Below are 14388 nucleotides of genomic sequence, written 5' to 3' on the forward strand. Positions count from 1 at the left end.
AGTCATTTGTCTGAGGCCTTAGAGCAGGTCCATTTCTTTCTGAGGCTCTGTACTTAAACAGATTAGCTGTTTAAGTTGTGTTTTCCTTCAGTTACATTTGATGTTATGATATATAAGAAAGAAGACTGTGTTTGGATCCTGAGGTGAAAAATGCTAGCTGTCTACATGGTACAGATCTTGTCTACTGGCTGAGCTCCCATCCTGAGGCTAGGAGGCAGAGGAACAGTGGTAGAATAAGCTCCATTGGATCCTTCCCACTGTTCCCATTGCTCTAACAAATGGAAGTTAGGGAAAATCACAATTTCACAGTTCAGGCACAGAACTGCTGGACTAATCCTATTTTTTTTTTTTTTTCCTTTTATAGAAAGACCATCTTTTGTGAAGAGACCAAGTAATTTGGCTGTAACTGTGGATGACAGTGCTGAGTTTAAATGCGAGGCAAGAGGTGACCCAGTCCCTACAGTAAGATGGAGGAAAGATGATGGGGAATTACCAAAAGCGAGGTGTGTGTAATATATAGATTTATCTTTCTGTTGACAATTAGTTTTATGCATGATATAGCATTTGACAACTAGCAATAATTTTTCTTGCTTTAAGACAGAATAAGACATTTCTAATTACCATGGAGCTCTGAAATTATAATTTATATTAAAACTTAACAACTACTTCTTCCAAAACTTCTGTTGTGACAACACACAAATACAACAAAAAAGAACTCAGTTGAGTCAGTAATATCTGAAACAGATTAATTCTCCACCTGATAAGTCTTCTGTAATTATTAAAACTGATGGGCAATGTATAACAGATAAATTAGGTTGCACCAACAAGAAGGATTGGAATTGCAATTGATGTGAAATGCAATATGTTAATGTACCAAGCTGCCTTGATTATATCTGGTTTTGTTATTAAGAGTCTAAATTTGTCTTTTTTTTCCTGTCTTTACTGCAATTCAGGCCAAAAATTGAAATACCTTACTAAAAGGAAACATAACTCTGGGATAGATTATTTATTTATTTTCTTGAAATTCTCAGATGTCACTTAAAAAACCTGCTGGGGGGATAGTGGGTGGGAATTGAAGAAGACACAGAATTAGTTGTCATCCAAATTCAGATTCCCATTAATCTATTCTATAGCTTTAATAAAAGCTATTGCATTTTTAAGAGAAATGTCTACTTTTCATGAAGAGAATCACATTGACAGCATTATGTACAGAGGAAGAAAAGGTGGCGAAAGGAGAGAAAATGGTAAAAGGCCACATCATTCTTTAAAAAAAAATATTAAATGTGTTGTGATTTATCTTGAATTTTAAGTAATTCTTGTCTTTCTAAGGACAATGTTTTCTTTTCAACCATATTAAAAAATAATAATAATTCTTCAATTCAAATGGAAAAATAATGGTGAAAATAATAACTACTATTAAATTCACCTGTTAAAAGAATTCTAATACTTACAAAGTTCTGCAGTAGAGCTTTACAACTGTATTACGCCAGTGAAATTCTACTGATGTCATAGAAACTGACTTGTTGGAAATTAAATCATTGTCAGGTTTGCATATTTATAGATGAGTTTTGCTCTGAAAAGTTTATTTTTACATTCTTGATTTGTAATAATTCACAAATACTTATAGGGGAAATGGATGAATAAAAAAATTTAGTGGTAAAACACCGTGCTCTTAGCCTTTATAGAAATTGTACAGAGTTCTGCCTTAGTTTTCTGTTACTTTTAATTCTGTATTACTTACCTTTATTATATATTGCTATGTATATTTAAAGATATGAAATCCGTGATGATCATACCCTGAAAATCCGGAAAGTTATGGCAGGAGACATGGGCTCATATACTTGTGTAGCAGAAAATATGGTAGGAAAAGCTGAAGCATCGGCAACTTTAACAGTGCAAGGTAAGAATGTTTTGTTACATTTGCTCTAACCTACAGTTAAGAGAAGTGAGTTTTGTATACTGCAACTTCTTAGACTTGCTATAAGCAAACTAGTAGTGTCAGGGCACAACCCAAGTAACAGTGTAAGCACAGTTGCTACTTATGTAGTATCTCTATGCTGTGCTGTAAAAAATGAATTACAAAAATGTAGTTTTTGTTTAAATTGTACTCTTAAGGAACAGGCGAATTCAAATGCAGCATTTCTTGTAAGCAGTTTTCGTGTTACTGGGATGAAGGATTGAGTACGTTCTGGATTTCAGTGTGATCAGAACTATGTTACTTACCATCTTTGTACCTGAAATGCTAACAAAGAGTAAAACCAGTTTTGCCAAACTATTTTGCTTTAATTTTAGCTCCAGGTGTCTACTGAACTTTTTCAATGAAATGTAGTAAAGAAGCAGTGAATGATAAATGTGTGTGTGTATCTTTTAATACATTAACCCAGACCACTGGAATTTCTGTTGCTTTTTCATTATAAAAGCATAGTATAGCACTACTGTTTCTTTGTAAGATAAAATTCAGCGGAACTCAGTGAACTAATATGTATAAAAATTCTTCTTTGCCTTTATATACACAATCCAGATGTTCGCTATTCAGATAATCCTTCTCTTCCTTTCCTGGCTAGCAGACAGGCAATGATGTCATACTGAAGCTTTTTTTTTTTTTCTGCACGCTGATGGTCCTTCTATCCTTTTTTCTGTTCAGAGGGAATTAGTCATTATGGAGTTCTGGGGAAGTATAGGCTTAGAAGTATTTTATTTGGTAACAGGCCTCTCTTTTGACACATTTACTTTAGCAGGAAAGGTCTTGTCCTTAACCCGCTCTCCTTTTCCACTAGAAACATTTGGTGTCCCTAACACCTGTAGCTGTTAGGAAAATACAGGAAGGAATTCTTTGGTTGAAGCTCTCATAAAACAAGAATTTGGAGACATTGTCTTCCATTAGGCATCATGTTTATATATCAAAACTGACACCTTATGTTTGCAAAATAATCAGCTCTTATGCTCAGCATTTTAAAATAAAGATTAATGGGTAAGCAGTAAGCAGTTTATTTAAAAGAAAAAGCCTGAATTATTTTTAACATGGCCATTTGTTCTGAAGATCATGTCTTACATCAAGTGTTAATCTTTTAGAATGTTAGCATTAAGAAAAATCCTATTATAACTGATTGAGTGGTTACCTTTCAGGAAATAAGCTATCAGTAACCATAATCCTCCTTATTCCTATTCAAATAATATGCAAACACATTCTGTTAATTCCATTTGGGTCTATGGTACTACTCAGATATGAAATGACAAGTTTATAGCTGTTAGAGACATAGAATGAGATCTTCTGAATTTTGATAATAAAACAGTACCTCTGAGGAATGGTTTTATAACCTAAGTTTTGCTTAAGCAAGATTCTTGAGTTGTGTTTTTTGTAAGTACTTTATATTATACAGTAGATATTTACATAGTAACAGCTTTACTCTGTGTATATTGTCATAAGATAATTGTTTTCCCAATGTGAATGGATTATTTTCTGATTCATTTTTCTGCACTAATATGTCTGTAGAATGAACTGATATGAGAAATCTTAATGGGTGAGGCCAATTTTTAGTATTTAAGGCAGTAAATTATTATCAAAATCAATTTATTAGAGTGTCAAGGAGTCCTAAGTTTATGGAAGAAAGTAAAAAAATTAAAAAAAAGATTCCTCTAGAAAACATACATTTTCCATTCAAAAAAAAAATTTTACTGTTTTTCCTTCTCTTTCTCCTGCTTCTCCTCTCACAGTGTTCTTCTTGTTCTTTTCTGATCACACCTTTCCCTCCTCTGCTTTCTTGTTTAAACCACGTGTTTTTTCTGAAGTGTCAGCTAATTGGTTATACTACATCCAGAGAGGTAGATTTGGTCCTCTTCTTTCAGTGCTTAAGATGGCCTTGATCTTATACCTCCTTGAGGAAAGCATTTTGTTTGTTTGTTTGTTTGTTTCTCCAAGTTGTATTTTTTTAGGCTGATTTAAGAAATGGAAATGACACATCTCATGAACTTTCAGTAATTACTTTGTGTTCTGTTGACTGAGGAATAATACAGAAGTTCAGGATTCTTTTATGCTGAATAGAGATACTTCCATTACATGTTTGTAAACAGAGAGCTGTGTTACAAATCACTGCCTCAAAAGTTGAATCTGCAACCTGTGTATGCCTTTTAAATTCAACAAAGGACAAAGAAGTTTGGTTGGTTTGTCTGTTTGCTGATGATGTTTTCATGCCAGATTGCCCTTCAAAGAAAGGAAATGTAAGTGGTAACCCCAGAAGACACGTGTCTGTTGTAGGAGAGGGGCAGTCGTCTGACAAGAGTCTATGCAGTCAAACTGCTGTCCTGAACTAAACATGACATAAAACAAAAAGTGCTGTAAGCTGTGCACTTCAGGACACTTCTCAGGCCTTAGGATCAGTGGCACTGCTAAAAAGATAATAGGTCCTGTGCTCATCATTTCTCAGGCCTAACACAATGATTGACTGTGTATGTTCTGCAGCCCAGGATTATCTAGGGTATTGAGAGGTGGAGATTGTAACACTGTGGCTAATTGAGATACCCAGGTGACAGGGATGTGTTGACAAGAGGTGATTAATAGTGAACCTGGTGTCTCACCAGGGAGCTAGCCAGAATCTAGCAGTACTTCAGAGTTAGCTGTATCAGAATTGAACCTTTGGTTCATCACTGACCCCGTTTGATCTAGCAGGCATTGGAGTACAGAGGACATGCCCTACAGTGCTCCATACAAGTGTACACTGCAGCATCTAAGCCAGGAACAAACTCTTCCTGTATCCATGGACCAATAACTATCAGCTGAGATGATTCAACTGTATATAATGGGAGGCTAATGGTAGGAAATGCAGGAGGTCAATGGGATATTTCCATTCCAGTGCTGTTCCTGCTGATGGCACCAGCATCACAGGTTCTGGATATTGGAATCAGTATTTTCCAGCATAAAGATGCTGAATTTGGGGGATTATAAGTGTTTGCTCTCTCTGTGTGAGGTACAGCTGCTGTATTTTTATTGTTATCTTTTTTTTTCTTTCTTTTTTCTTTTTTTTTTTCTTTTTTTTTTGCAATTTCACTACTAGTATTAAACCGAGTTTAGATTTCACTGTTGACATCAAAGTTTGAACCCCTCACTTAGGCTTTTACTGTTGCAGCTTAAAAGTCTTTCCATTCTAAAAGTTCTTTGTCAAATTATCTCTATTTTCTTCCTGGAAAATTAAATAGTTAAGCAAATTTAATCCTGGTGTTGTTTATATTCTCTTAAAATTAGGGAGCTGCAGTCCACTGTTTTCATTTGGTATCAATATGTAGTGCATATGTAAGGCATCCGTAGACACTGCTGAAAATACATGGGAGAGTTTCGTTCAGGAGATGATTAATTATTAAATACCTAAATCAATACAAGCTGCCAGGAAGTAGCCTGGAGTACAATACGTTTTATTTTACCGATCTGTAATAAGTAGCTGATGTGCTCCAGCAAAGGGAAATGATGGCCAAAAGTGTATCTCTGGATCCACTGGATTAATGTCTTAGTCTCTAGCACTAAGAAAATTGGCTATATTTATTGTGCGTATATGTAATATACATTCAAGATGCTTTTCATGTTTTCTTGGAGATCTCTATTATGTGTTTTGCTTAGTTTTATGCCTTGAAGCAAGATGGTAGAAATGATAATAAATACAATTTAACTGAATCCCATTTTCTAAAGATAAACAAAATTACCAAGAATACATGCCTGTTCTAAAAAAGAATTCATGTTACCATTAGTGGAAATAGCAATAGGCCTTCTTCAAAAACATGCAAAATTCACATTTAATCATAGAAATGCTTTTAAGTTAATCTAGCGATGAAAAGTTTTACAGTTTTTCCTGCTTTCACTTGCTTTTCTCCTATTTGAAGTACCTAACTAGGCTTTAAAAAAAAAAAAAAAAAATTAATAATAAGCCTATAATTTATTATATTTTATGCTGAAATGAAACTCACTCTCTGAAACAACTTGAAATTATGATTCCAGTGGAAGTCCTCTTACACTGTTGGGCAAGGGACCACTGTAACAATGACAGCATGGTTGCTGGTCATCAGGAAGAATAGGTTACATAGGCCAGTTGGAGAGGTCTTCACATTTTGGTGTTTCTTGGTTGGTCATCAGTAAACAGCAATCCTTAAAATTATGTTCTTTTTAGCTCCTTTGCCTCAAACACTGAATGTGAAAGAGCTAGTGATATTTGTTTGTAGTGCCCTAAAACATACCTACAAATGCTGAAGCAGTAACCGAACACTGAATTGTAAATGTTGTTCAAAGGCACTGAGCATATTCAATGCTATCCATTTGGCAGGAAGATAGAATTCCAGAGGAAATTAGTTTGGCAAATTCTTATTTTGCAGTGGTGATCTTTGATATCAAAGTTGTTTCAGCTTATGATGTTATTAATGTTAAGGTCAACAGAAATTGCCTTACAATGACAAGAACTTTCCATAAATGACTTCTGGCTGTGATTTTGTTGGGCTAGTCAACCGAAAGGGAATTTTAATTTGAAAAGGTGGCACATGCATCAGATCTGGAATTTCCTCCCCTTTCCACCCCTCTTTGTATAAAGTAGCTTCAAGGCACAGTATAGACATCTATTTAATTAGGTTTCTGGGTAGGGCTAGGAAAAATACCCCGAATGAAAAGGAATAGGATTTGCTCTTTTATCTGTCAGATACTATATAAATGTTTCCACTGTGTCAGGCTTCTGGAGCACATTATAAATTGGTGCAAATGTAATTGGTGTATAGGCATCTGAGTTGCATACATTAAAGTAACAAAGAAAAAAAATCTGAATTTTTGTGATTTTTTTTTTTTTTAATGCTGTTATGGTATATGGTGGCTATTATGTGTTCCATTGAAGGCTTCACTGGGTTGTGGGTGGATTTAAACACTTGAATTTTAAAACAAGGATTTGGATTTAAATTTTAAAAATTATAATTGTCTACTTGATCTCTCTTTATGCCACTTTTTCTGCTTTTTGAAAAACTTGATTTTAAGCAATGCACTCTTTTACATCCCCGTGAAGGAGAAAGAAAGAATAATGACTGTCTTGTGAAGTTCAGGAGTTTTTAATTAATAAATTTCTGGCAGGATAAATGAGAGGAATCGTCTCTTGTGATTTGTATAGCTTAAAGGGATAGCCTTTTCCCCGTTAATTACTGCTGTAAACTATGACAGTACTTCAGATTCCTATCAATGATCTGAAGAGTCTGACTGCAATCTATTTCTGGTGAGAGATTATAAATCTTAGAAGTTAATCAGAGGGAAACGAGGAAACTATCTCAAGAAGAGATTAGTGCCCTGAAGGTTCTTGTTCTACTGATGCAAGTGATGAGCACTGAGATTCCTGAAGCATTTGTAAAACTCAGGGAAAAGGAACCAGTAAATATTTGAGTAAATTTAAAAAAAAAAAAAAAAAAAAGGAGAGAGAGAGATTTATCGTTGCTTTAAATCCGTGCAACGTATTTTGATAAATAACTGCTTTTGTGGTTTTTCTAGTTTATAACTAGGGTTTCAGTTTTTTTTATATAGCATCTCATAACAATTAATGCAATTGCTTACAGGGAAGGATAGTAATGCTTTACAACTTTAGAGAACCATTACTGCAGTTTAGTACTTTGAAACAAGAAGTTGAGACAGATGTTTCTCAGCAAGTAGAACAGGAGTCCAAATAATTTGGAGGAACATTACTGCAGAAATATGTTGAAGCTAGAGGCTTTCTCCTGTGGAAAGGGTTTAATTGAGGCCCCATCTGGAGTACTGCATCCAAGCTGGGCCCCCAGAACAGGGAAGATGTGGAGCTTTTGGAAAGGGTCCAGAGAAGGGCCATGAAGATGATCCAAAGGCTGGAACACCACTCCTATGAAGATAGGCAGAAGGAGCTGGGCTTGTTCCCTCTGGAGAAGTTTGCTTGGAGACCTCTTTGAGGCCTTCTGGTATTTAAAGGGAGATTATAAACATGAGGGAAATCAACTTTTTATGTGGGTAGATTGTGTTAGGAGAAGGGGGAATGATTTTAAGCTAAAGGAGAAGAGACTTAGATTAGATGTCAGTGGGAAGTTTTTACTGAGGGAACAGTGAGGAGCTGGATCAGGTTTCCCAGAGAGATGCCCCATCCCTTGAGGTGTTTGAGGCCAGGTTGGATGGGGCCCTGGGCAACCTGATCTAGTGCTTGATCTAGTGGCTAGCAACCCTGTCTGTAACCTTGAGGTCCCTTCCAACACAAGCCTCTCTGATTCAATGTTGCTATATCTTTTAAGCTTTCACTGCAGAGAATTTAGGAAGGTAGATTTGAAATAAAAAATTCAGAACTCAATTAAAAAGTAGCAAATACTTTTTTGTAGTGTTTGCAATTTCCTAAAGCCCGCAGCTAAGGAAAACTAAATTGTTTTTGTATCAAGCTTCACTATTGCAGACTTTCTTTTGTGACTGCTATTCTAAAGATAACATTTCAATAATTCTGTCATTACAGTAGACTAAGTAGTATTTTACTGCAAGTTGTTGTGCTTAGGGATTTGGGGATTTATGTATAAAATTAAATAGAGTGCAAGGAATAATAACTTACTTTGGTTATTCATTAAATAATACTTCTTCTAAATGCTTATTCTGAAATAAATTTAGGCTTTATTAAATTATACTAAACATCTTTAAAACTGTAACACACTTTGTTGGCCTTTTTTGTAACCAATAAGTAATTTTGGTATGGTGATTATAATACAGTCCCTTATTTTTGTAATATTATGTGCATAATTAAAATCAATCATCTCTATGAATTAGTTCTTGACAAAAAATACTGACTTGTAACAGCAATGTGTTCGAACATTATTATGCTAAGCTGTCTTAGGCACTGTTTGTGTCTATGAATTATGTTTTGTTTGAACACTAAAATAATTCATTGTTAGGTGCTGAATAACACTCAGGAACAAATATAGGTAATAAAGTGTCTTGCAGTCTTTATGTGCAAGCTATGTCACTTGGTAGGCTTAGTATCAGGAGCTTACAGTGCAAGAAAAAAACATCTTAAACTGATAAACATCAAATACTCTCATGTTATTCTCAGTGGAAGAAAAATGTGCATTTTTTTTGTCCCAGTGACCACACATGAACTCCTAAGGTTTGGGGTGATTTTTTCTTTTCATTTGATTATGGAATAGGGTGAGAGAAATAATAAAAAAAAGGTCTGAGTGCACATTGCATTGTTTGCTGTCTCATCATAAATACCCACTGCTCTCTAAACACAGCCCTGAGGGGCATTTTGTTTTCTTTTGCATCTTTCAGTGGCATATAGGACTTGCATTTACTCGAATGGAACAGCTGCTCTCACTTTTGAAACAGTTAAGGTAGCACATTGATTCTTGGATCTCAGGACAGAGGAAAAAGTCAGCCAAGAGTTCTGCTGCAGTCCAGTCTTCCATCAGCAAGAGTTGATGGCCTTCTCTGTACCTCTTTTTTTGAGTTATTGGGTGCTCAAATTGTGTCATTTTCCCTCAAAGAGTGTAGCTAACTGAAATAAAAATAGAACCTCAAAACTTATTTGCTAATATCCCTAGACAACCAAATCTGCAGCAATACTTCATTTCAGACTACTAGTAATTTTGAAAGCATTGCAGTCTTCTGGCAAAGGTAAACCACTGCTTCACTGTATGAGAAACAGACAGTGGATTTTTTAATTTTATTTTTGCTTTTGCAGATTGTCTTTAATTCTCTTCATAGATCGTTCCCTTTTCAACATGCCTAGTTGAAAATTACTAGTACCTATTGGTTATTTCCATTGTACTAAGTTCTTAAATGTTGCAATTTTTGCTGTAATTAAAAATTGTTAATGCATCCTGAATGCCTCGCACATAAAACATCAAAAAAGTAAGTTTGGGTGTTAGCGTCCCTTTTGTAGACTTGAGTTGCTTGTATGTGAGAGTGTGTTGTTCCATGTGAGAAGTCCAGATTCCTTTTGAAAAAGTATCTGTTTCATTTGATATACCTTACTGAGCATCGCTATAAAAAATAACATTTTATAGATATCAGAAGTTGCTTCACTGTGGAGGTTTATTGTCCTTCCATTTTTAGTGTGTGCTTGGAATCCATTGATCAGAAGGCTTGGGCCATTTCTTGCAGATAGCTTTAACTTATTAGAAGATGGTCGCTATGGATTAAACACCTTTTTCAAAGAAGAAAACTCTGCTGTCATAAACAGCTTGGGGGAAAAATTACATTCCATTTCCTTTTCTGTTCTACTATCTTTTATTATAAGTCAAAAAAAAAAAAAAAATGCAGTGGAAAGCTTCTAAGAATTCTTTAAATAGTATCCAGCCATCATATTCTTTTTGTACTTCTGCACAGCTTATATAAAATGTGTCTATCTCTTTACTCTTTTAAAAGGCTTTAGTATAAATATTTGTAGCCACGACTATTTAGATTGCAGCAGTGCCTAGAATTACCTCCGTTCTTTTTAAACAGAGGGGAAGACAACTCTTCTTCAAAAGGGAGCACCTGGGTAACAGGACTCCACAGTTTACTGCATTGCTCCAGTTTTAAAATGGATGGTATTAAGCCTCTCCTAAGTGCTCCCACTAAATTGGGTTTAGTTTATATGATGTTTTAGGAAGACTAAGAACAAGGTAGGGGGAAGAGAGAGTGGGAGAGGAACTTCTGGAAGGACTTAAATCTTTCCCCTCTCTCTGCATTCTACCCCTCATGTTTCAGAGCTGTCCTGTCACCTTGAGTCATTGACTACAGTTTATAAATGTTATAAACTGAGAGTATTGCATGAATTAACCTGAGAATTGCTGCCTTTGAAAACCACACTGCAAAATCTCAGTCCACATTTCTGATTTTATCATAGAAACCTTCATTGACTCCTGCAGAAGTAGAGATTATGAACTTTTTGATTTTGCAGCTGGCATCAGCAAAATCAGTTGTAAATCAAAAAATCTTGTGTAAGTACATTGTGTGCCCAGATTTTTGCAATGGGTTTTTTCCAGCATGCATATGTACACACTCACTTGCATAACCTAATTCTTCTTGACTCTTTAAAGGTCTTTTTAGGGAACATTTGCTGTGAAGCAAATATAAAGCGATATAGTTTCACAACTGACAGAGCACTGGATTTTACCACCTAGTTCAATCAATTTGAATTTAGAAGGAAAAAAAAAAAAAGATTGCCTCTTAGCCCAAATTCAGTTTTAAAGGCTATAGTTGTACTGTTAGAACAAAGGAACAGTGCTTGCTTTTTTCTTCATGAGACCTCTTTCTCTTAGCACATTAGCTCTACTGAGTCCACAATCCCCTGCACTTTTTCTCTGGGTACCAAGCCATTAGGTGTAAGCCCTTGATCTCTGCTCAGTCTGAAAATATGTTCTGCTAGCGTGGTCAGAGTAAGCATCGTGATGGTGTGGCTGCCCAGGCTTCAGTCTCTGACTGTCTCATGGCTGCTATCATGGAGCAGGTAAGCGTGAAGAGAAGTGCAATTGGCAGTCCATAATGCCCCAAGGGTGGCATGGCCGTGTCAAGCACAGACCATGCTCAGCCTGATTCCAGGTTACTACCCAGCATGTAGCAAGTCTTCACTATTCTGTGTCAAGGGAATGTAGGTCAATTGTAAACGAACAAACAAAGAAAGAAATGATTTATTAAAAAAGCTTTTGTGAAATATGTTGAGGAGCACAGTAGCTAATTGATACTGAGATTTTAACTTTTCTGTGCACTAAGCTGAAACTTTACTATGGGTTTCTAGATTTCACCTGGTGTAGGGAGCCTGCTTTGGCTCCCGATTCTGTGATTCTGTGATTCTGTGATTTCCTATAATGATTCTTCTATCGTAAGTGTTTATCCTAATGCTCAACCAGCAGTCTTATTTTTTAATTTCATTCTCTTACCGTTAAAGAAAATAATCATCTATTTCTCCTCTCCAGTTATTATAGATTTATATCTTCTCTTTGCTCATTTGAAGTTACAGTAGTCACTTGTTTGTATAAACTTAAAAAGTACTTATCTGAGACATCAGCAGCAACTCAAAACAGAATTCTTTTAGTAATCATAAATTTAATTAACTACAATCTCTCTATTACTGGAGTTTGGGATTGCTAGTCATCACTTTTCATTTGAAACATCAAAAATGCACATGTAAACATTCTGCTTCAACCGTTTGGGGTTGTGGCATGCTTGGAGCCAGACTGTTAGACCTTTCCTCAGAAGTCTGTACTGCACTATATCACACTTGACGCCCTGAGGCTACGTACCTCGTAACCATTCACAGCGAGTATGACTGTCCCAGTCAGGTCTTTTAAAAAGGTGAATTCTATATATATATATGTATCTAGACTTCAAGAAGTGACAGTTGTTAATATAAAGACTAATGAGGATGGAAAGGGATACACCCCAGTTCTTTTGTAATGTGTCTGGTATTATTTTCCCATGTTTTTCACAGGTTGTAGCTGGGAGGCAGCTGAATGACAACATTTACATCTTTTCGAGAACAAGAGATTTTGAGCTTTGTTTACTTCTCTGTGGGAAGTAATACTGCAAAGAAACTTGCATATCAAAGATAATGGGTTCTTCATGTCACTTTGATAAGAGCCTTACAGTCACTGGAAAGGAGATGAAATATCACATTGTCTTAAACTAACTCCCTTAATAATAATTTCTGCAAAGCACTGGTGTAAATTTCTGTTAGATGTATAGCAGGAAGGCATTCAGTGGACCTTGTTCAGATACTGATTCTCTGAGCATTTGTAACATTTTTTTGAAAGTAAAAGGTTTCAGAGTTTAGCAGGTTTAACAGTGAAACATATTCATGAGCAGAAGAGGTTGGCAGCTTTTTAGCTATTTGTTGTTATTAGAAAAAGAATTGGAAAAGAAAATCTTCAGACTTTCTTAATTTTTTCTTTAAGAGTAACGAGATTTGGATCAGTATGTAAAGCATATACAAACAATTCCTCTGCATGTAACGCCAGTACCCAAACTTTCATTACTTATTTTAGCCACTTTTTTCATATAGAGATTATAAACATCTGAGTTCAAAAAGGTTTCAGCCATTCTGGAAAACTGCAGTGTTTAATTACAAATAATATAGCTAATAGCTATTGCTGTTCTATTTCTATTACTTACTCTGGGATTTCTCTTTTTACCATGTGTAGTCTCATCCTGGCCAATTATGTCGTCAGTGCAAGCTACCCAAGCTCTTCATCCCATCTCCTACCAGTTTGTTTCTAAAGGCATATTCTACCACTGATATTTTGTGTTTGAACTAGGATTAATTTATCACAAAATTAATTGAAAGTATTCCAAATGTGATTGTGACTGCCTTTTCCTAGATTAATCATATGCTTAAGGATTTATTCAGAGGATAAAGACTGCCTATTACCTTGATTATTGCATGTAATTATTGACCTGTAGATTGTGGTTGTTTGATTTCTCTGGTGTAGAATTATACAGTCTTGCTACTTTTTTTAGCTCCTACATGCTGTAAGAGTGAAGAGTAGAGTAAAGAGTAAAGTAATTCTTGAATGCATAAAGATTTTTGTTCAAATAATCAAAAAGGAAATACACTGAGCTGAAATTGAAGGTATTAAGCTTGTGTCAGCTGAATAGCAGATATTGAGAATCTAGGAAGGTATTCATAAATAGTAATAGTAATAACAGTACATAATGAGCATTTAATATGCAAAAAAAAAAATACTGTTCAGTAATTAACTACCACCTTAATCCCTGAATTTCAAGAAGTATTTATTAATATAAATGAATGAACATTTCTATCACTTTACTCTTTTTTGAGGTAGATAATTACTATCATAGCTTTTTGGAATGAGATACTTTGATTGTTGTAGATTGCCCTATACTGACTAAAAAGAAAAAAGAAAAGGAGACAACTCTGTAATGTTTACTTCTAAATACTAAGGAACTGGTGAATTTTAGAGAAACACTTCATCAACATTTGAATTCACCTTTGTGAGAAGAATTAAAAAGAATTAAAAAATATGTTATTTGGAGATGAAGACATTATGTTGAGGTCTTATACGTGCATACACCTTCTGAGGAAAGGCTAAGAGAATGGTTCATACTCAGTTGAGAGTAGAGGTGGCTTCAGTGCTGGAACATAACAGCATCCCCCAGTACCTACAGGAAGATTGTCAGTAAAACAGAGCCAGGCTTTTCACAACAGTGCATGGTGGGAGGACAAGTGTCAGGTTGAAAGTTGAAGACGAAAAAAGGGAGAGTCAGGCTTGATATAAGAAGAAAATTATTTGCTAGGTGAACAGTCAGGTAATGGAGAAAGTTGACCTGACAAGTTATTCATTCTCAATCTGTGGAAATTTTCAAGACCTTACTAAATCAAGCCATGTGCAAATTGGTCTCACCCTGCATCCCGGCACTGCTTAAGCAAAAGTTTGGAG

At 35.4% G+C, this 14388-nt stretch overlaps 1 protein-coding gene across 4 annotated transcripts in view; it reads left to right on the forward strand.

Moving 5' to 3' along the window:
* ROBO1 (roundabout guidance receptor 1) overlaps nt 1-14388 on the forward strand; it is a 507540-nt gene that overhangs the window by 421648 nt on the left and 71504 nt on the right. For all 4 annotated transcript variants that reach the window (XM_090121053.1, XM_090121063.1, XM_090121072.1 and 1 more), the window contains 2 exons: nt 365-503; nt 1773-1900. In XM_090121053.1, the coding sequence (XP_089977179.1) occupies nt 365-503; nt 1773-1900 (267 nt within the window). The remainder of the gene's footprint in view (nt 1-364; nt 504-1772; nt 1901-14388) is intronic.

Source organism: Phasianus colchicus, chromosome 1 (genome assembly GCF_987193195.1).
Source record: "Phasianus colchicus chromosome 1, bPhaCol1.hap1.1, whole genome shotgun sequence".
Taxonomy (NCBI): Eukaryota; Metazoa; Chordata; class Aves; order Galliformes; family Phasianidae; genus Phasianus; species Phasianus colchicus.